This window comes from Aulonocara stuartgranti, assembly GCF_965226115.1.
Source record: "Aulonocara stuartgranti genome assembly, chromosome: 11".
NCBI lineage: Eukaryota > Metazoa > Chordata > Actinopteri > Cichliformes > Cichlidae > Aulonocara > Aulonocara stuartgranti.
In genome coordinates this window covers 29,851,830-29,874,969 of record NC_138947.1, presented here as the reverse complement: position 1 = coordinate 29,874,969, position 23,140 = coordinate 29,851,830, and the positions used below count along the sequence as shown (strand labels likewise).

Here is a 23,140-nt window from a genome sequence, read left to right as displayed (position 1 = left end):
AAACAAAGAGGTACAGTAAAAGGCTATAAGTTAGAGTTAAATGGCAGGATTATAGTGTGCACGTGGTTTTGAATTAAACCTTAATATTATTTTTCATAACAAGACTGAAGTCAAGATGCACCAAGTGAAGTGGGGGTCTTGAACAAATTTCCATTGTCCTGGAATACTGGCCAAAAAAAAGAAAGAAAAAAAAAAGACTTTGCCTTGCACCAAAACTGGGACTGGGAGTAAGGTATTGGGATGGCAGCTGGAAGGAGAGCTGGGTCATTTGGGAAAGCAGATGACAGCTGTAGAAGTTTCCGCTGGTTAGTGGTGGAGGAGTGGGGGCTGGGGTTGGAGAGATGGCTCTCCAGAGCCAGCTGTTACTCCTGATCACCAATGAAAACTAACCTTCCACAGAAAGTAAGACACAGATGGTCAGAATCTAACAGTGGCATACAGCTTGCTGGGGACAGACTAGAGTTAGTACTGGAGCAGTGTGGGCTGATGGCGTGCCAGCAGCTAGCAATATAGCTAAAACCATGATGGGTCAACAATAACACGTTACTGACACATGCTAGTCTTCTTCACTAGTTAACTTATTGTTCTTAACATGACATCTTACTTTTGGAGTTTATCATGGTAAAAAATCATGAATAAATAAAAAACATAAATATGTGACAGTTGCAGCTTCTTCAGGTAAAACGCAGCTGTTGTTCAGAAACAAACGGCGATGTGGGAACACACCATAATCCTCTACAGATTGGCTTTTTTAATTTAGCAGCCTTAGGCACAGAAAGAGGTCTACGCAGTGAACCAGCAGTAATGAGAATACCAATGTAGCCATTATCAACTCCCTAAAACGATCACTGTACACAGCTGAATACTGAAATGAGAAACAATGAATGTGTTCTGTTTGGTATTAAAGAAGAAAATAGACTATTTTAAATGCTAAACAATAACCAAGCCAGGAATGAGACACACAAGCAACTCAAAAATGTACTACTCTTTAATTAACATTACCTATTTGCAGTGAAGAATGAGAAGATATTTCAGTCAGAGTGCATTTCATTTGTCAAATTAATTCATGAATATTTTGAAAGATTTATTTGTTTGTCTGTCAGGAGAAAGCTTTTCTTTAATTTCTCTAATGATCTGGAAACTTGATGTTCATCATATTTTTGTCTATTTAGTCCTAGTACTTTGGGATTTTCATTAACAGGATCTGTTTTTCTGCCTTAAACAGTAAAGGGCAAAAGCATTGAGCCACCGTTCATTTCTTTATATTTTGCTTCCCAGCAACCAGACTTTCTTGTAATCTTTTAAACTGGTCTTGAGCAATAGTTCTCCAGGCTTTCTGAAACTCTTCTGAAGCTCTTTTTTCACTCATTTTTTAGAGGAATATTTTCTTGTTTTTGTTTATTTCTTTGTTAATCCACTTAAAAAGAAAAAAAATGCACCTAAATTAAGGATGAACCAGTGTTGTATCCATACATAACAGATAACTGTAATAGCAGCCTGTTGCAATACACAATTTGTTTCCTTTTCTTCACTAGAATGTGTGAATAATGTCAGAATCACAGTTTTGACAGGTATATAATAAACTTTTTGCACCAGCAAGGTGATTACCAAAGAGCTATTAGCTGAAAACTTGGTATAAAATATCTAGGTATGATGCACCTAAGAAGTCATCATAGCTCAAAAAGAAATATGATGCATCTGACCCTTCAGTTCTACTGTTCACTAAAGCCTCATCAGAAATGGTCTCACTGGAAGTGTTGCTGGCAGTTAGCCATTCTTAAGGAACGGAAACAGGGAGAAAAGGCTTATACAAGAACCGGACTGAAGATCAGTGGCAACAGTACTGATGGAGTGATGAATCAATATGTGAAATTATTAGTCAAAATCTTTTCAGTATTTACAGAGGTCAGGAAAGATTTACCACAGTGTCTACAGCCGTCTTAAAAGCACGCTGGAGGCTCTGCCATGGTTTAATGCTAAATTTCAGAGGATTGTGTTGGAGTGCTTCTTAAAAAATAATGAGCACATGAACTTGTTAGAATTGTACAAACCCAGTTTTTGATTTGTATCCTGTACTTTCCTTTATGTTTGCATATGTTTAAATGGTCAGAGGGCCCGGTGGCGCCAGTGTCCGGCAGCCTCGCCTCTGTCAGTGCGCCCCAGGGCAGCTGTGGCTACAATATAGCTTGCCATCACCAGTGTGTGAATGTGTGTGTGAATGGATGGATGATTGAATGTAGTGTAAAGTGCTTTGGGGTCCATAGAGACTAAGTAAAGCGCTATACAAATACAGGCCATTTACCATTTAAATAAACCACAACAACCATTTTCCATTTTCTAGAAAATTAGTAGTATATATAGAAATAGTGGCCAAAGTCTTTAGCCCAGTACGCTATAGTGAGGCAGATCATCTTGTAGATGATCCCCCCCCCCGTGGTCAGAGTAAGGCACAAGTGATAGAAGTGAACACGGACAATCCCTGTTATGACCAAGACTGCAGCAATCTTTCAAGCTGGGTTTGTAAAAAGCTAAAATATATTCTTTGATGCAGTACAGGACAATTGAAATATGCCATTTGCAATACGCTCTGAATGGCATCCATATTATCCAATTGTGTATGTTTCTGTTCCGTGTCCTGTGTCCTGTTTGTTTGTATATGTCTTTTTGGCTGCTGTTACAACCAAATTTCCCCTTGTGGGACAATTAAAGGATTATTCTATTCTATTCTATTCTATTAACATTGAGAACTGAATTCTTCTTAGCAGTAGTCAGTCCTCAGTGTAAAGAATTTGTGAATACGCCAGCATGATTTAAAAAAAAAAAAAAAAAATCTAATAGTTTGTTATTGTAGTATTAAAAAAATTCAGAGTCAAAGGATTTTCATGTCATTTTAATCGTATTTAAAAAATATTGCTGAACAGAAGTTACAACAGTTGACGTAAAAAAAAAAAATTCAATGAGTTTCCTACTGCATAGAAAATATAACCTCTCTTCTGAGCTGATAATAAGACATTTCATTACAAAATGGCAAATTCTTGCAGGGACTGATGGAAGCACTTTCAGGTCCAAAGGCTGTTGAGAAATCCAATAATTGCAGAGAAACACAAAGAGAGTTTGGTCCATGAACACTTTATACATATAAGCGAGTCAAGAGAGCAAGGTAGCAGCGAGGTCACTAGCCTGAACCTGCTTATGTCCAAACCGAGAAATTCAATACAACAGTAAACCTTTAAAAGAACCTGCACCTTTGCTCTTGCCATTCTCTTCCTCAAAACAAAATGGCCCTGCATTTGCACATATTGAATTTATAGAATCACTCTTTGTGCATGTTTACTGAAAAAGCTATTCAACATACAGCGATAGGTAAGCCCACTCTTGGCCGCTACCAAGCAAGCTTTCCCTCCCCAAGGCCAAGGGCATTAAAACGACCGTCCTGGTCACAGTCGGTGGAATGTGAGCCTTGGACTTTTATTTGTGGCCTTAAAAATTTGCATTTTATACTAAATCAAATTCCACTAAACAGTGTCTAAAAAAAAAGGTCAGCTTTTCTTTTACATAGATTTGAGAAGAAATACCACAACAACTCTGTCACAATGCACAGTGCATAGTTTTTTTTTTCCGTTGTATTTTCTTGCCTGCACCAATGCTGCTGCCTTAAATTATATTGCTTTAACAGAAAATATTTAGCGCTGATGAGAAATGAAGCAAGCGTATTTAAGCTTGTCCTCTAGATTTGGGATCAAGAAGGCAGGGGCGAGGTTCAGCTTGTCGGGACAACATGCTGCTGAGACGCTCCACCCAGTGGTGCTAAATGCATCTGGCTCTCTGTGCTGGCAACATCTGGAGGCCTATTTTCAATTTCAATATGCAGCCATAAGGGAGCTCCCATATGTCATCACATACAATGCATGGAAAACAAGTGGGGATGAGGAAAGGCCATGGCCTGATCGAAGGGAAAAAAAAAAAATCGGTGTATTTTTGGAGTTTTGGTGTGAGACTGAGAAGGTGTGAAAAGAGACATTTACGCAAGTATGGACAATTGAGCAGAAGAGATAGTTGAGTGGGAGTAAGAGTGTGTAAATGAGCATGTCTACTTGTTGTGGTATTTGAGAGACACAAAAATCAACAAAGTGCAACATGAGTGCGAGAGCCGAGACCTGCACTTGAGCTAAGAGAGAAGCAGAGGAATGAGGGAATGAAATGGATGGAATGGGGATGCCGATGGACACACACTGCATCTGGGACCGTCACCCAAGGTAAACAATGTTCAGGGAGCCATCTGGCTGAGACTGGAGGCGGAGGAGGGTGTGGGGGAGCGATGGGCAGAAGAGGGCAGTGTGGGGGAGTAGAGCGTGGAGGGAAGGGTTGCGACGAGCACAAGCATATGGAAAAGCAGATTTTTCCTCTCCCCGCAGCAGTCAGCGCAGGCAAATGTCAGCATGAGCTGCATCCACGCTTGACTGTGCTGCACTCGGCACCACCACCTGGCTCTCCTTGCTCAGCCACCGAGTATGGGCAGCAGTGACACTGTGGAGCCTTTCCCCAGGGCAGAGGAAAGCATCGTGGTGCTCGAGCTCACCCACATGCATGCATATACACCAACACCTCCTGTACTCCCTGCTCTTTTTCACACAACGGAAATACAAAGAAACATGCTTACTTTGGCAGGGAATATTACTAAAAGTACTTGCAAAAGAGAAAGAGAAAAAAACAACGAACTGCCTTACATGTTCGACATTATCAAGCTGAAGCAAGGCTAACATCAGACTAAAATTCAAGCTCACAAAACAAAACATAACCAGTTTTGTTAAAAATTAATATTTTCAACTTTATTTTTAGCAGTAGCGCACCACAAAGACTTTTTTTTTTTTATATCTAAGAGAAACTTAATGTAAATTTATACTGATATCATCAAGACAAAACACAGGAGTCTGCAAAAGTCTATTTTCAAAAGGCCTTTACTCTGCCTTCTTAATGCAGTTCACAGGGCTGGGAGACTGTCAAATGCAAAGGCCAGTGGGCGTCATCCACGTTCACTTACAGTGCAGCAGTGCAGAGGGCCAAGGCCGGCTCACTTCATGCAGAGCAGCCAGTCAAGAGGAAGGCCAGGCAACACCAAATGTCTTATTAATTTGCTAATTTGTTGTGACTGCAGGGCATGAAAAGCCCGTTTCCTTGCCATCTGAGGCCAAGAGAACCCAGTGCCATGTTACTTACAGACACACACACATTTAAGCACACAGATTTTACTACCCACTATCTGGCCTACTTTCATGTGCGGTGGTGGGAATAAAGACAGAAGCACTCTTGATTACCTCCATGAAAGCACCACCATGGGACAAGCCTCTTACTGGCTACTGACTCGGCAAAGCTAAACTGACAGTAAACTAAGAATTATGGCTTACAAAATTAACAACCAGGGTGAGGAAATCAGGTGAATAAAAGTGCCGTAATCCAACTACAGAATATCTCTGACTTAAGCCACGGTCTCAAAACTGGAGGCTAGAAGTGCAATTCTGAGTACAACAGAGACAAACAGCCCTGGTGCAAACAATATGTAAATATTCCTCATATAAACATGTGATAAATTTCCCACCATGACAGCAACCTATTTAGAAAAGGATTTAATGTGAGTGTGACCAACACCACACAGAAATAAACTTTTTGCAAACAAAACTGTTTTGGCCTTTGAGAATTGGAGAAAAAAAAATTATAAAAGGGAAATGAGAGATAAATCCATGTTATTTCTGATCCAGCAACATTCAGAGTCAGCCACTTAATGCAGCTTTGATGTGCTGACTCTTACCTAGGGGTCCGTGTCTGTGTCAGCAGATATGAGAACATGAAACTTCTTACAATAGGAAAAGAAACAAAGGCAGAGCACATATATAAGTTGTGCAGCTACATTTGTCTGACACGACTGTGCACTGTATTCAGGTCAGTAGTAGTGATGCTGCAGTCTGTACAGTTCTTTACTGCATGCCTCCTATTGGGAATGCAGAAAATGTTGGGCGTACACACAGGGCAACGTGGCTGGATATCAACTAAAACTGTGTGAACTGGTCTGGCGCTTTTAGAGGAGAGTGACCGAAGCAACAACCTATGAGAGGGAAGGATATCGCAATCTGACATCAGGTCAAAGTCCTCCATTTAGAATGTTTCTGGAAACATGCAACAAGGTTACCTTCACATCCAAAACTTAGGAATGTCGACTATAGCAAGCTGTCAACCACACAGCAATGACACAACCAATGAAGCACATTATATGTGGATAAGGCTTTACTGGTGCAAGTTCATGTGCACAGGGTGGGCTTTAATTAATGTTAAAATTAATGTTTAATACAAGGATGTTTATGATGATTTGGCTATGTTAAAAAAAAAGAAAAAAAATTGTAAAGCAACCCTGAATCATTTTCAAAGATATTTAAAGAAAATTGCTTGAATACATTAATACACACATGCAGTCCAGTGATACTGTATATTAACACTCAGATTTTCTTACAATTATAATGCAAATAATGACTCGATTCACAACAAACATTTTAATTTGCTCCACAAAGACTCCCCAGCTGTCTTACATGCTGCATTCTAGCCCCCCTGAGGTCAAGTCGCTTTTTTACCCGGGACTCTGGCACTTGAGCTGAAGGCCTTGATGGTGAGAGACCACAGTTAATCGACTTTCTTTCTTCCTGAAGCTGTTGTTGTACAAAATTATTATAGATTTGGAAAAAAATCCTTGCTGGGCTCTTTTGTGCTTAGGGACTATAGGAAAGAGAAAGAAAAAAAAAAACAGAGTACAACAGCAGCTTCTTGAGAAACCCTGGCCTCCACTGAAATGCAATTTCACAAGCTCCTCAACAAGCAACGACCATCTATTTTGCTGCAACAATGGCTGTCCGCTTCTATACCCATTTGGCCGACCGGTGTGGAACAATCAGGTGGCAAGAAAGGTGACAAAAAGGTGACACATAATTCAAAGAAGCAGAGCTGCATGAAAGCTGTTGGTAGCTACAGTCCAGCTCGGCAGATCAATCCCCACCAACAACGGACTGTGGCCTGGCACTGTGTACAAAAAAAGGCTATTCCACAGACATAGGTATATAAAACAAAACACGCAACACTGCTCACCTATAGTCTTTAAAAATGAACAACACAAAATCAAAAGTGTATACCTATGTAAATTTGTCAACCTACCACATGTCTAACTTATGAATTCTCTGTACATTTCTTTTAGAGTCTGTGTGTAACACACACTATGTAGACACTTTTAAAACACTTCAAAGAATCTGAATTTTTCAGGTATGTAATGTACTTAGAGGAGAAAAGACATTCAGATTTATTGTGCCAGGAAGAGCTTGTACTCTGTGCTGCAAAGAACACTTTGTGCCAGTGAGAATTCAGTTAAGTGTATTACTGAAACTTAAAGCTCTTTGTAGAGGCCAAGTGTATAGTATGAGCTGGAAGAAAATAGGGTATCTGCTTGACTTGAAAGTTATTTTTAACATTCGGCGTTATGTGTATCTGTGAATGTGTGTGCATGTCCACTGAGAGTTAACGCGCTCCAGCTGTTAGGATCCAGTTGCTCAGACTTGTTGAGGACCCTGGCTCCCACTAGTGCAGCACACAGGCCCAGAGGTGGTGAGACATACAGCAACTTAACAGAGGAAGCTAGGGACAGAAACGGATAGCGATGGAAAGACAAAGAACGACAGATCACAGGGCTGAACCCTGCGCAGCTGCGCTTGTTCTTCAGGGAACCCAGCCGGGGAAGCAGCGCTCAAGCGCTTAATTCCACAAATATGTGCAGTCATGCAATATGCAAGGTGGGGGCAAGGGAGGGAGTGAGGGGAGAGATAGCTGCAGAATCAATCTTGCAACTTCCACAGCCATGGCTTAGATTGGGGACCAGCTTGCCTGGGCCTCAGTGGCTGGCCTCTGGCCACTGGCAACTGGGCAGCATGCAGCGGGCGATGCAGAGACGGCCTGAGAGACTGAAAGTGATGATGCCCACCACCCTGATCAACTACAGTCTGCTAGGAGGTCTTTCAGCACGCCAGCACAAAGCAAGAGATGCACACTGAGCTGAAGGTGTAGGTACATGTAAGTATTGAGAATGGGAGTTGATGTCTATATGGATGACTGACTCAGTGTGGGGTGGGGGGCTCAGGTGGTCTAAGTGAGGGAAAAGGACAAGTCTGAAGGTAGTAAGTAATGCTGAAAATGCTGCAACTAAAATCCAACTCTATTCTACATCTAGTTCTTAGTATTTCTAGTAAGTTTTATTGCTTTTAATGACAAGTTTGCTGCTCTAATTCAATTTTAGACCGACAGAAGGGTAGAAAGAATATTCTTCAAGCACTTAGCAGCATAGAAAAGCAAAACAAAACAAAACAAAAAAATCAGACAACCATTTCACCCATTTGAATAGTGTGGGGTGTCTCTGCATGAAGAACAGTAGGTCAAACTTCACATGACCATTGCCACCAGGGGGAGCAGGTGTACTGCAGCCGACTGCTGGAATGTCAGCCCTTCACTTAGAAGAATAACTTTTCTGATAGGAGCCCGTCTTATTTGTGGATCTGGCCACAACGCAGCCGCTAACTGGCTCATATACTGTTATTGTGCTTTTGCCTTCTACTCATAGACACAAAACCTAGACTGACCAGAATATTAAGCAAATTATGTAACATGAGATGTATTCAACTAAAGAAAGGATCACCAGTTTAAAGGAATGATAAATCTTGAGCTACACTGTCATTTGGCCCTGCTGAAACTGCAGTAAGCATGTACGTTTTGTATAACTGAGGCTTAATTTGACAACAGTGGATGGCCAGAAAACACCTTACCTGATGTTGCCTTGACAGAGTGCTTTTGTAAAAAGTCCAGGCTCTGAGCCAAGGCCTTCTTGTTGCAATGAGTCGAGAGCTCTTCACTGCATTCGAAACACCTGTCACAAAGAGAGAGGTTAATAAGACCGGGTTCATTTTACTTTAGAAATTAATAAGACAGTATTTAACATCCGAATTGCTTGGCTAGAGTGGAAAGCAGTTTAGAAATCATGATTAGGGATGGGAATTGATAAAAATGAATCAGTGTTGGGGTCATTACTCAAAAATATATTACATATATTACACAGAACACCTTTCTTAAAGTGTTCTTCTACTTAATTACTTCTACTAAAAACTACTCATTACGTTACTTTCATGTTACTCTGTAAAATGATCTGAAACGCAACGTCTCATAATTACCATTTAACTACATAAACCTACAGGCTACAGCCCCACACACCAGCACAAATCCCTATCCTAATAAGAACACACGTGATCTTTCTCTTAGTATTGATGTATGAACACAAATCAAAGATGAAAACCAGAAAAGAGACTTTAAACTGATCGTCACAGTGATTTTACTGTAGAAACATGAACAGGTAGACACGGAGGCTGCAGCCAGACCGCTCAGGCTCTGTTACCTGTTGAATTTAAGCAGCGGCTTCACCGCGAATAACTGCTTACTTTATCACGGTGCTGTTCTGGTGTCAGCATTTACTCAGCTTTAACATCCCATCTAGCTTAGCACAGTGTCGGTGAAAGTACTTGTAAAGAGCCAAAGTTGTGTTAACAATATAATGCAGTTGTTTCTGTCTTGGAGCAGTCTCCACTTCATTATCGTGCTCTCATCCTTTTATGCAATAAAAATAAAAGTAATGTCCATATCCATGCTGTAAACTGTGACACTTTTTTCCTCCCCTGACACACAAACTGAAATCAGCTGATTGCAGCAAGAGCTCAAGATCTGATAAGCAGGATCGATAAGCAGGCAGACTAATGGTTCCAATGGATTGGACTACTGGGAGCTGGTTCTCGATTCCCATTCCTAATTATAATGGTGGAAAACAAATTTTATTTTATTATTTATGAGCCTAAAATGATGTAAAATAATTTACAAATAAACAAACTGGTCTTAGAATTGTGGTAGCCAGGATCAAAAAGACTGCAGGTGCCTGTTGTTTTCTATTTGAGCTCACATGCTGGCAGCATTCTGACACATGCCATCGCAAGGTGACAAACAGGGCACCATTGTGTGCAGCCTTTGCTTCTTTTCATGACAGTTCACAATTAACTTCCTGGGTTTCTCACCAGGCCTTCCATGTGCTCAAACTGATGGTGATGCAGTGTGACTCTGGGTGGAAAGCCTGTTGATGCTTCACAACATGCTGGATCCCTGACTGGTTACAGCCCTGTAAAAACAGAAATCTTTGTTGGCAACCATAAAATACACTCTGGGCTCACAACATTTAAGGTGCAACAAATCTTCAAGAGCACAGTAGGGTCAAAATCTTTATTCAGGGTCATGTTTAGACTTCCTCTTTTCTTGAAAGTTCCAACAGACCTAACCACTTCATTATGGACATTTTCTTCACTAGCCACGTACCCTAGGCAAGGCAAGGCAAGGCAAGTTTATTTGTATAGCACAATTCAACAACAAGGTGATTCAAAGTGCTTTACAGAGACATTAGAAACAAGAACAAATAAAAAGCATGATTTAAAATTGATTAAAACAAGCAAATAAACTAACTAACTAATTAACAAACAAACAAACAAACAACAGTATATAAAATCAAAACAGATAAAATCAGAACAGTAGATAAAATCAGTAGTTAAATGTAAGTTTTGAAATTTAAGCTTAAAGTGTGGATTTGGTGCTTTATTCAAATGCAGCTGAGAACAGGTGAGTCTTCAACCTGGATTTAAATAAACTGAGTGTTTCAGCTGATCTGAGGCTTTCTGGGAGTTTGTTCCAGATATAAGGAGCATAAAAGCTGAATGCAGCTTCTCCGTGTCTGGTTCTGACTCTGGGAACTGATAAAAGACCGGATCCAGATGACATGAGGGATCTGGATGGTTCATACTGGGTCAGGAGGTCATTGATGTATTTTGGTCCTAAACCATTCAGAGCTTTATAGGCCAGCATCAGAACTTTAAAGTCTATCCTCTGACGGACAGGCAGCCAGTGTAAGGACCTCAGAGCTGGACTGATGTGGTCCACTTTTTTGGTCTTAGTGAGGACTCGAGCAGCAGAGTTCTGAATGAGCTGTAGTTGTCTGACTAATTTTTTAGGTAGACCTGTAAAGATGCTGTTACAGTAATCAAGCCTACTAAAGATGAATGCATGGACTAGTTTTTCCAGGTCCTGTTGAGACATCAGATCTTTTATCCTTGATATATTCTTGAAGTGATAGTAAGCTGACTTTGTTATTGTCTTAATGTGTTTTTCTAAGTTTAGGTCTGCATCCATCACTACACCCAAATTTCTCGCCTGGTTTGTGGTTTTTAGATGTATAGATTGAAGTTCTCTGGTGACCTGTAATCGTTTTTCTTTGGCGCCAAAGACTATTACCTCAGTTTTGTTTTTGTTTAGCTGGAGAAAATTGTGGCACAACCAGTCATTGATTTCCTCAATGCATTTACCAAGAGCCTGTACAGGGCCTCGGTCTCCTGGTGACATTGTGATATATATTTGTGTCTCATCTGCATAGCTGTGATAGTTTATTTTGTTGTTGTTTATAATCTGTGCCAGTGGGAGCATGTAGATGTTAAACAGAAGGGGTCCCAAGATGGAACCTTGGGGAACTCCACATGTGATACTTGTCTGCTCAGATGTGAAGTTACCTATTGATACAAAGTATTTCCTGTTTTCTACGTATGTTTTGAACCAATTTAGTACAGTTCCTGAAAGACCTGTCCAGTTCTCCAGTCGTTTGAGTAATATGTTGTGGTCAACTGTATCAAATGCTGCACTGAGATCCAGTAAAACTAGGACTGACATTTTTCCACTGTCTGTATTCAGACATATGTCATTAAACACTTTGGTCAGAGCGGTTTCAGTGCTGTGGTTCTGTCTAAAACCTGACTGGAAGGCATCGTAGCAATTATTCTGTTTTAAGAAGTAATTGAGCTGTTGAGAAACTGCTTTTTCAATGATCTTACTTAAAAACGGGAGATTTGAGATTGGCCTGTAGTTGTTCATTTGTGTCTTGTCAAGATTGTCCTTTTTCAGTATAGGTTTGATTACAGCAGTTTTTAGTGATTCTGGAAACACACCTGATAATAAAGAAAAGTTGACGATCTGTAACAGGTCTGACTCTAAAGTCTTTGAGACCTTTTTGAAAAAACTTGTTGGCAGGACATCTAAACAGCAGGAGGAGGAGTTCAGTTTACCTAAGATGTCCTCCAGGTCTTTGCTGTTAATAGGTTGAAACTGTTTCATGGTGTTTAAACAGTTTTTTGGTGGACACAGTACATATCCTGGATCTGCTGTTGATGTACCAATTGCTTGTCTAATTTTTTGGATTTTTTCAGTGAAGAATTTGGCAAAGTCATTGCAGGCCATGGTCGAATGAAGTTCAGCTGCCACTGACACAGGAGGGTTTGTTAGCCTGTCAACTGTAGAAAATAAGACCCGAGCATTATGGCTGTTTTTAGTGATGATGTCAGAGAAGTAGGACCTCCTTGCATTCCTCAGTTGTAAATTATAATTGTGAAGTTTCTCTTTATAAATGTCATAATGAACCTGGAGGTTTGTTTTTCTCCATCTGCGCTCAGCTTTCCTACACTCTCTTTTTTCATTTTTCACCAGTGTGGAGTTTCTCCATGGAGACTTTTTCCTTCCAGAGATAACCTTCACCTTAATGGGAGCAATAGTGTCCATTACATTTAACATGTTAGCATTGAAGCTATTGACGAGCTCATTGACTGACCCTCTGGGCAGGTCAGGTGTTAATGGGAAGACCTGGTTAAAAATTGCACTACTGTGTTCAGTTATACACCGTTTTGTGATCACTGTTGTTGATATATTTGTGTGGGCTGAGATTTTACTTTCAAAGAAAACACAGTAATGATCAGACAGGCCCACATCAGACACAGTAACCTTTGAAATGCTCAGGCCTTTGGAGATCAGTAGGTCAAGAGTGTGTCCTCTATTATGTGTGGCCTCTGTTACATGCTGAGTCAGCCCAAAGTTGCCCAGAGTGTTACTCAGGTCTTTAGTCCCTTTGTCCTGAGGGTTGTCCACATGAATGTTAAAATCCCCAGCAATAGTTACACAGTCAAAATCAACACAGATCACAGACAGCAGTTCACTGAGGTCATTAAAAAAGTCTGTGCAGTATTTGGGAGGCCTGTAAACATTAAGAAACACAACTTTGGATGGGGCCTTCAGCTGTAAAGCCACATATTCAAAAGACTGAAAACTTCCAGGAGATAGCTGCTTACATTGAAATGATTCATTAAATAAGACAGCAACCCCTCCTCCTCTCCTGCTCGCCCTGACCTCACTGATAAAACTGTAGTTAGGAGGGGTCGTCTCGATGAGAACAGCTCCACTGTTACTTTGGTCCAACCAAGTTTCAGTTAAAAACATAAAATCAAGGCTGTGCTCAGTGATTAAATCATTAATTAAAAATGTTTTTCGTGTTTGGGAGCAGTCTGTGGCACACAAGGTATGTTTACTATGTTTAAAGATCTTTTAGAGTGCAGCTCTCTGTGTTTTGACCAGGCCACATGTCTCCTGTCACCTAAAAGTACAGAAATTTTAAAACCTTCTAGTAAACAGGGTCCCAGCTTCTCCTGGGAAAAGTCATCACTGCCATAATCCTCGCAGCCCGGACCCTTCACACATCACGCATCAGACTGCGGAGACAGGGCATGAAGAGGAACTAAGGGGGGCGAGGCTGGGCAATGTGACTTCGATTGCTCTGTTGAGGGTGGGGCTCGATGGCGAACCTTTGGCCGCTCTGGTGGGGGGTTTATGGGGGACAAAAAGGGATTGGGACGGGGGGTAGATCTGAGCCCAGCATTGACCCGCTCCATCATCTCCTCAGTGAATTTCAGGTGTGGGGAGGAGGGAGAAAGGGAGGGGGAGGAGGGTGATGGCCTGTCAGGGGTTTGGGGGACTGGGGAAGGTCGTGGTCCCTTGTCCTGGTCGTTGGTGTTGTTGAGAGAGTTGGAGGCAAATAGGGACCCCTCTTCTTGCCTTAGATGTCTCTCCTTTCTGAGGCTCTTCCTCAGATGCCATGGATGTCTCTCCTTTCTGAGGCTCTTCCCGGGTGGGGGCAGATGGAGCTCCTCCTCAAGGTTTCTGCTGGGCTTTGTCTGTTCTTGGAGTACTGTTTGTTCCTCTTTATGAGATAACTCCTCGTTTATCTCAGCCTTGGCACCAAGCACGGATGGATGACGTATGGAATAAAACAAGTTGGAGGTGAACAGTTTCACCCCTGACTTGTTAAAATTAAATCCATTTGCTTTGAACAGATGCCTGCGTTCCCAAAAAATATTAAAGTTGTCGATAAAGTGCACTGAGTGGTCAGCACATGCTGATATAAGCCATTTATTCAGTGTAAACAACCTGCTGAATCTCTCGTCTCCTCCTCTGACCGGCGGTACAGGTCCACTGATGAATACAGCTGCATTCAGAGAGTTTACAGTATTTATCGGAGGTTCTGAAAGTCCCGTTTCAGAACCTCCGACTGTTGTTTGGACACATCGTTTGACCCTGTATGCAGAACAATGTTTGTCACAGTTGGATATTCATCTGCAATTTGAAGAATTCTCTCCTTCAGGTTGTTGACCATATCGTTAGGAAAGCAGAGGACTTTAGTGTTCTTACCGCACATCCTTTGTACATCCTTTACGGCAGAGTCACCCACAATCAGAGTTTCAGGCCTAGCCTTTAGCTTTCCCTGTGGCCTTTCACTTTTCAACAGATTTTCAGACCTTATTTCGCTGCTTTTAGATGGATGGTTGTCCGATATAGATCCAGGGTCCTTTGATAGTGGAGCAAATCTGTTCTGCAGTTTCACATTCAGTTGTTTTGGAGGTTTGTTGTTAACCTTCCTATTCACGGTTGTCCAGTCCTGTTTCCTCCCGTATATAGGGGTAGAAGAGCTTCTCTGTCTCGTAGGAAGTGAAGGCCAGTCGGTTTCAGAGATTTCAGTTCGCTGTGCCCTGCCTGTGATACGTCCTCCCCCTTCCAGGAGACATGATTTATGTCTTGGTTTTGCACCAAGACAGTCTAAGGGGGGATTATCACTTGAGGATTTATAATAATGCACAGAGTCTACTTTCTTGGTCATGTTATCTGTGCTCCTTAGCTGTGTACTAGCTTGCTCATCGCCATTGTTTTGAATCAAAGGCAAGGTTGTTTCATTTCCACACAGTCCATTTACCTCCACGTTTACTTCTAAGCGATGAATTTTTGTCTCCAGTACTGCAATCTTCTGCAGGAGGCTGTGGTAGTCATCTGTGGAGAGGGAAGGCATCTTGTTGCTAGTTAGCCTAGCGGTTAGCACCTTTCCAGGCTATTGAGGCTGCTCGGTGCCCAGACGCTGTAATCAGGCTTCAGCTGTGTCTAGGCCACAGACACACGGAGCGCTGAGGACAAGGTAACCATAAAATGTTGCTGTTTCTGTTAAGAACACTCTAGTCCTAATGATCTACAAGTGTCCAGAAGTTATCGCAGGTAAGCTCACACGGAAAAAAGGGAAAAAATCAGCATAAAAATCAATAAAAATCAATATAAGAAGCAAAGCATTCAAGAGCAAAGAGATGAAGTGTCCACACTCACAAAGGGGAGGAGCTAAACAAACCTGAATGCCTAACCCCAAGCCCAAACCTAACCATGACCTAATTGTAACCCTGAAACTAAAACCACATTTTAAGTCTCAAAAATACCTTCAACCTCAAGGGGAGGGGCAATAACTGAGCATCAGAATGATGATATAAGTGACTTTGGGCATAGCTTGGCTGTTGGTGGTAGAAGGGCTGAATATTTTAGAAACTGCTGATCTATGATTTCCCCCACAAAGCCAAGGCAACAGTAACTCAAATAACCACTTGTTACAACAGAGGAATGCAGAAGAGCATCTCTGAACATAGAACACATCAAACCTAGAAGCAGCTGCGTTACAGCAGCAGAAGACTGTGTCTGCAGAAAAATGAAGCCACAATTTACACGGGCTCACCAAAATTGAACAACAACATAAAAGTAAATAAATAATTTTTAAAAAATTGGTTTGTTGAGCATGACAATGAGTTCATTGTATTCAAATGGCCTCCACAGTTACCAGATCTCGATGCAACAGAGCAGGGCAGAATGTAAAATTAGCATTTTGGACATGCAAGCAGCAACTGTATGATACTATCAAATCAACAACGACTAAAGTTTCCAAGTAATGTTTCCAGCACCTTGTTGAACCTATACTGTGGAGAATTATGGCAGTTCTAGAGGCAAAATGCAGGCACATTTAATAAAGTGTCCAGTGAGTGTACACATGAAAGTAAAGAAGCAGTCAAGTTCATACACAAATAAGAATTAAAGACTCTTGAATATGATAATGACGTTCTTACTCTGTTGTTTATTTCAATTTAGTTTAAACTCTGCTGCATCACATTTTGCTTTATTTATCATTTAAAAAAAAAAAAAAAAACTTACCTGAAAACCACACTTTAGACACACCAGAATGTCCTGAGAGGCTGCTGGCTCGCCATCAATCATTGTCCTTTCCTTTAGGCACTCTGAGCATACCGACCACACACTCGAGAGGACTGATTTCTTTACTGAGTTCAGGTCCACTGCTCTACTCACATGCTGGCAAGTCAGTCCTGTTAACAGACAAGGTGTCTTGTAAGCAAGGATCCTTTTAATTGAAGGTGAATTGCACTGATCCCATAAGAATAATGAATGAAACCTCACAGACTTTTCAACATTGACAAAAAATACTCAAGAATAGTCTATAGGACTCTACCAAGTCAAAATTCATAGTCTTAACCGTAACAGTCCGGTGGCATGTACTGTTACGGTGACTTACCGCTGACTTCATCTGATGATTCCTCATCTCGAGGTTTTCTTGGTTTATTAGTCCGCTTAGTCATGTCGGCGGCTTTCAAGGAGAAGGGGTCCTTCAGCCGCATCTGGTGCTCTGAAAGCAAGAAGGGACAACACTGGTTTAGTTTTACACATTTAGGACAACCACACATAATTTTGTTTATCCAGGTACTACACAACTGCTATTATTATTTTCTTCACAACAGAATGAGGTACTTTCAAAATAGCAAAAAAAAAAACCCCTACAGTTTATATCAGGAATTGTTAAATGCACACACTCACACACATTTATTGTGTTGTCATTGTACTACAGCACAGTCCTACAGAAATGTGCCAAATCAAAACTTTATGACAGCATGTGTTTACATTCAAATAGCTATGCATACATATCACCTAAAAGCCTATTTAGGCAGTTTTTAATGTATTTGTAAAGATTGTAGAGGGTAATATCACTTGTAATGGAAATTGTGTATTTTGTTTGAGTGTTTTGTTTTGGTTTTCTGCTTTTATATAATTTTTAATATTCACATGTTTACATTTCAGTATTGTAAAACTTTACTGTAGATCTAATTGTTGTAACATTTTATTTGGAGATATTTGATGGCTTGGGCCCCAGGAAGACTAGCAACCACTGTTGTGGAAGCTAATGGGGTTCCTTATAAATAAACAAATAAACATTGAATCGTCAAGCACTACTTTGCTTCCAACAATAGTGAAAAAAAATATATTAGGATAGAATAACTAATTATGTTTGCACAATTACACTCTTGCTTTCTCATATTTTATATATATTCAGTAAACTACTTTTCATTAAAGCAGTTGTTTTTTCTCTCCTTCATTCAAAAGCCCAAGCCAACTCCTCCTTGCTGGGCTCCGACTCAACGAAATCCACTTTCAAGACAACAGCACTAAAAACAACAACAACAAAAATTCTTTTTTTTTTTTTTGCCATACCAGAATAGCCTCTGCTGAAGATTATTTAAATAATTAAACGGTAAATGCAATATGTGGTTTGGCTGTTATAAGTTGGTGTGTTTGACGCTACTCTCAAGCTGGTGTGTTCGGGGCGATTAAATCAGGTGACTGATTTAACCAATCAAAAACTTTCCACTGCTTGTAGGTTTAAGCTGATTTTCCTGGTGGACTCCTTTTGAAATAATTTTTACACCCTTCGCCTAACATGCTACTGACCTAAACGTTTTCTAAACTGCAAGAAATCTGGAAGCGAACGGTCACAATACCTACGGCTACATGATATGCCACTGCTAAATAAAGGCAGTAGGAGAAAATCAGAGTTTTTACGACAGATAACTCTATTAATGGACAACACCATGATTAAGAGGCCTTAACAACCCCGGCAGCCCGGTTTGGGTGAGAATAAGAGGCGCCTAACCCATTTATTACGGAAATTTTAAAAATTAGTTTATCTTTTTCATACTAGATTTAGCGAAAATGGAATATGTATTAACTCACCTCTTAAAGTTAGGCTCCTATGTTGACTTTGTCAGCTAATATGAAGCCAACACTGAGATGTCAGCTCTTCCTGGGTTGCAAAAAAAGGCCAGCTACATTAGCTTGGTAGGATAAAAACTGAACTGGTGTGTTTTATCCAAAATTACACGCAGACATTATGGCTATTCAAAGAAAAAACGCGCAATACCGTCAACAGTTATCTCAATATCTTTTTGTTTCCACCCTTGACTTTTAAAACATGTGTCAAGCTTTCGTTAGCATTTACAGGCAGCACTGGTTATGTGTGACGCACTACGGCAGCTCAGGTTGGCCCAATGCTGCATTCAAGTTGAGTGGGAAAATCTCTTTTTTACTAGAGGTAAATAAAAGCTTGTTTCCCATCTTTATGCGTTTCCCAGTTTCCCATGGCGGCGAATGCAACATAAATAATGTTTTTTGTTTTTACTTGATGCACTTGTTTGATCTAATTAGGGGATATGATGCTAATTTGTGTTGATAAATAGTTAGTTATTACTTGTTTGAAACTATCACTAAGGCATTTGTGGGGAAAGAATTTTGGCCCATTAGGATATCCGTACGTCTGCGCAAGCGCAGATAATTGTCGGCATTGTGACTTTTTTTAGTTGTCCCACGCAGATACGCTTAAGTGAGGGTTTGTGTTGAAGAGCAGTGATAATTTAGAGTGCAGTATCTGGCTTTGATAATCACACATGGCCTTGAGAAGTTGTTGGAGACTTGCCGGTGTTGTCCCGCGGCTTTTATGGAATAATACCGTCCAGTTTGAAGCTTGCGTCCCGAGAGGACACGGCTCTGTGTCCAGCAGTGTCAGCACTCGCCCCGGTTACAAAAGTGAGGTTTAACATGAGTGACTCACTGTCATGTTTTGAAGGAGCTCATATACTGCATTAAGTATATTGTCTGTCTTGTTTTTAAACGCAGAGTTGCTGTTCCGCACATTCAGTTCAACGCCAGCGAGCACAGTCGTGAGTTATGAGCAGCTGAAGGAGCTCCTGGTTGGGCGGAAAGCGGTAGTTATAGATGTGCGAGAGCCCTGGGAGCTCCGAGAATACGGCTTCATCCCCGGCTCCATTAACGTCCCCCGTGAGTACTGCTCTCTCTACCTGCAACATTGTTGTCCGGTGTTCCAGATCTACTGGCGTTTAGATCAACTGCCGTTGGTCGAACAGATGTGTGTCAGTCTTGCGTTTCAGGAGCTGCTACCGACAAACCAGCAAAAAAACGCCAAATGTGTCACCTGTGACACTTGTGAGGTTGTCTCAAACACACTCCGTCAGTCTTGATGCTGTTGAACAACAAAATGTTTAAAAATGTGGCGAGTTCACCTGGTGATATCCTCATGCGCGACGCGCATTTTCTGTTTATTTTCTGTTTATTTAGCACCCACAACATTTGTAGTCGCCTTCTGCACAAGGGAAGTCCACACACACCGTGTGGTACCACTTTCCACAGAAGGTGCAATCTGCAAGATTGAATGAGATTGTCAGAGTCATTGTCTGGCTGTTTATTACTAATCACCTGCTGTACATTCACAGTAACTGCCATCTCCTTACAAATGTTTATTAGATTGACCACACTTATGCAGACTGTATATCACAACCAACTCTAACATGTTTGTTTGCAGAGGGCAGACACAGACAGACTACGCTAACGACATGTGATGTTACAACACTGGTGAAATATTAGTGTGTTCACGACATTTTTCGTATGGGCAAAAGTATTGATATCAGGATGGTGATTCTTATGTGTATGTCATTTGGCATTTTGTACAAATGTAGGCTGATAATAAATATATGATATCATTTCAAAGGTTTGTTTGCATGACGCACAAACAGACACAATTGAAAGGTACAAATGTGCATGAAACGAATTCAAACGTGGTGCAGATGTGTGTCACAAGTTGATCTGGCTGTAGGCTGTGGCACTTGGCCAGAGGTGGCGCTGGTTGACTCGACTCCATGTTAGTGCACAAAGTAAACAGCACGCTGTAGTTGTGAAGCAAAAACGTTGAATTCGGAGAAATAAACCGTGCGAGGGGAACGATAACGACGACAAGAGTCTCCCGATCGTTTACTCTTTGTGTCCTGTGAACAACAACGGCGTGGTGTTACTTGTTTGCTGTTTTCGCGATCGCGTCGCGCATGAGGATATCACCAGGTAAACTCGCCACATTTTTAAGCATTTTGTTGTTCAACAGCATCAAGACTGACGGAGTGTGTTTGAGACAACCTCACAAATGTCACAGATGACACATTTGGCGTTTTTTTGCTGGTTTGTCGGTAGCAGCTCCTGAAACGCAAGACTGACACACATCTGTTCGACCAACGCCAGTTGATCTAAACGCCAGTAGATCTGGAACACCGGCTGGGCTGCCAGGGCTGTAGACTTGTATACTAGTGTAGTATACTGCAGTTTGTGTGGGTTGGGGGTAAATAACAAATCGTAAATGTCCAAAATGAAGCAAACTCATACACAGTTTTTATATTGTTCATAAAACAAACATTTGAAGGTGTGCTTTGTCCCCGTGGCTTCATAATGGCAAGTTTAATTAGGTTTGAAATGTGCTCAATTTGACATACAATTCTAAATGGAGTAAAACGCAAGCAATATGAGCCACTTCATATTATATGGTACGAAGGAGGGCATTATTCTAAAATATTACTACAATGCTTCCAACCAACTGTTCTCCAGAGCACCAAACCCATCATACTTCCTTAACCTTTGTGTTTTTGACTTTACAGTGGCGCAAGTGAACACTGCACTCCAGCTGGGTCCAGAAGACTTCAAAGAAAAGTATGGTGGTGAATTACCTCACCAGACAGATAACGTTGTGTTTACTTGTTTGGCGGGAATCAGGAGCAAGACTGCGCTGAACACGGCCATCACACTGGGATACAAAGAGTGAGATATGTGTCCTTGGCTTATGTCTGTCACCGTCACTGGTTTCCACCTCGTCATTATGTTTCTTACTAGACTTGGCCATTTTCAGTCACGAGAAAAGTTATCAGTATTGTGGTTAAACTTAGACTTTTATAGTTACCACCATGAGACAGCATTTACTATAGTTGAGGTTATTGCCTTGTAGTTACACAATGCTGTTCCTCCTCGGAAGGATACCACATGTCCCACATCACATTTTCTATGTCTATGTGTCAAGTATTAAAACACTGTGATTGTCTGGTGATGGTAAAGTCACATACAAATGCATGATTTTGTTTAAAAGTCTTAAATTATGAAAAGTGTGATTTCGTCAAAGCAAATGTTCACTTTTTTCTTTCTTTTGTGTCTTGTTTCAGTGTTCAGTATTACTCTGGAGGATGGCAAGACTGGGTGAAGCATGAGCAGCATAATCAGTGATCATGGAACTGGAAAGATATTTATATATTTATTTGAAGCTATTTTTGCAATTATTCGAGTTTAGAATGTGAAGTGAGGGCTTAAAAAAATTTCATGGCTCCTCATTTCAATGTTAAAATCTCAAAGAGGTGAAACCAGTTTGCTTAAATCCACATCTGCCATACAATATTTCTTGAAACCCCTCTTTAATTTCTCTCAGGCTTAACCTCCTTCTAAACCCTTTACAGCTTTTTGAAATAAGCTCAAAGAATCTTCTGAAGTGCTAAAGATTAATTATGCAAATAAAGTCTTCCACTCCATAATGTGAACTATTTTATTATTTCCTGTTGACATATTGTAAATATTAAATTGCTCAACAGGCAGTGCAGACTTTGCCAATACTTAATGCATTTATTAATAAATGTACTATTTAATAAAGTTATCAAAGCTAAATAAACTAATATTTAACTTGAGTCTGTGTGTGTTTATTATTATTTTTATTATTTATATATTGGGCAGGATTAGTAGATGACCTAAGAGGACATTCGTTTAAGTAATTCCAGATATAAATAGGCATAGAGAGGCTTGCCGGGGTGACAGCTGCTGGGGAAGTACTACGATTTACTGTATTGAAAGTCCTTGTCTAATATCCTGTATGAATTTGTCACCAACTCTCCACAGGTTCCTTCATCATCCGTGATAATAAATGGGTTTGTTTTCAGCAGGGAAGAATGTTTCCACTACAGTTTGCTGACCACCGCCATGGACCTTGTTCCCTATTCCTTCTTTTACAGCTTGAGCTGAAAGTCCCTGCAGAATCAGCAAATTTTAATCTCACTGTCTTGTTTAATTTGGACAATATTGTTTTAAGTTACTTTAGTTTATCCTAAAATTCAGCTTAATCATTGTGAGTGACAGGAAACTGGCCTCTAGGTGACTTTTCAGATGCGTTAGTAAATTATCTAGAAGTGTTTATTGGTTTTCTTTGGGGACATAATTGATAGCTTTAAAACATACCTGACATTGTTGTATCACCTCAGCACTTTACAGGGATTTTTGTTTCTTTTATATTTGAGCTTGGTGTTGACAGTAATGACTTGTAAATAAAAATAAACAGTTTTTGAGAATCAGAAAATTTTGTGATGCAATAATATATTTACTTAAGATTTACATCTATATAAATATTTAATTTTGATTGTTTTAGAGTTTTCACCTCTCTGATACAGTTTTTAAATAAATAAGAAAATATTTAAGAAATATATATGAAAAAATAGTTTTATGAACACTTAAACATATTTAATACCATATATTGATGCATATATATTGTATGAGCAGTTCCATTGGTAAATTTGTCAAGAATTTGTGAAAAATTCTATTAATTGACAGCAAAGCTTTGCATGGTATTCAAGACAGAATAATCTTTACACAACGT

At 40.4% G+C, this 23,140-nt stretch overlaps 2 protein-coding genes across 4 annotated transcripts in view; one reads left to right on the top strand and one right to left on the bottom strand.

Annotated features, from left to right (window-relative positions):
• The window catches only part of usp45 (ubiquitin specific peptidase 45), a 52,971-nt gene that overhangs the window by 23,285 nt on the left and 6,546 nt on the right, over nucleotides 1-23,140 (bottom strand). For 2 of the 3 annotated variants that reach the window (XM_082551209.1, XM_082551211.1), the window contains exons 1-5: nucleotides 18,355-18,680; nucleotides 16,865-16,975; nucleotides 16,489-16,658; nucleotides 10,137-10,237; nucleotides 8,847-8,947 (exon numbers count right to left, since the gene is read on the bottom strand). In XM_082551209.1, coding sequence (XP_082407335.1) covers nucleotides 8,847-8,947; nucleotides 10,137-10,237; nucleotides 16,489-16,658; nucleotides 16,865-16,967 — 475 coding nt within the window. In that variant the 5' untranslated portion in view covers nucleotides 16,968-16,975; nucleotides 18,355-18,680. Of the gene's footprint in view, nucleotides 1-8,846; nucleotides 8,948-10,136; nucleotides 10,238-16,488; nucleotides 16,659-16,864; nucleotides 16,976-18,354; nucleotides 18,681-23,140 lie in introns of those variants that run through there. The other variant, XM_082551210.1, reaches the window with a different exon arrangement.
• On the top strand, nucleotides 18,945-22,181 carry tstd3 (thiosulfate sulfurtransferase like domain containing 3). Its single transcript, XM_082551226.1, has 4 exons — nucleotides 18,945-19,203; nucleotides 19,294-19,455; nucleotides 21,114-21,273; nucleotides 21,669-22,181. Exons 1-4 carry the CDS (start codon nucleotides 19,065-19,067, stop codon nucleotides 21,727-21,729), a joined length of 522 nt encoding a protein of 173 aa, XP_082407352.1. The 5' UTR covers nucleotides 18,945-19,064; the 3' UTR covers nucleotides 21,730-22,181.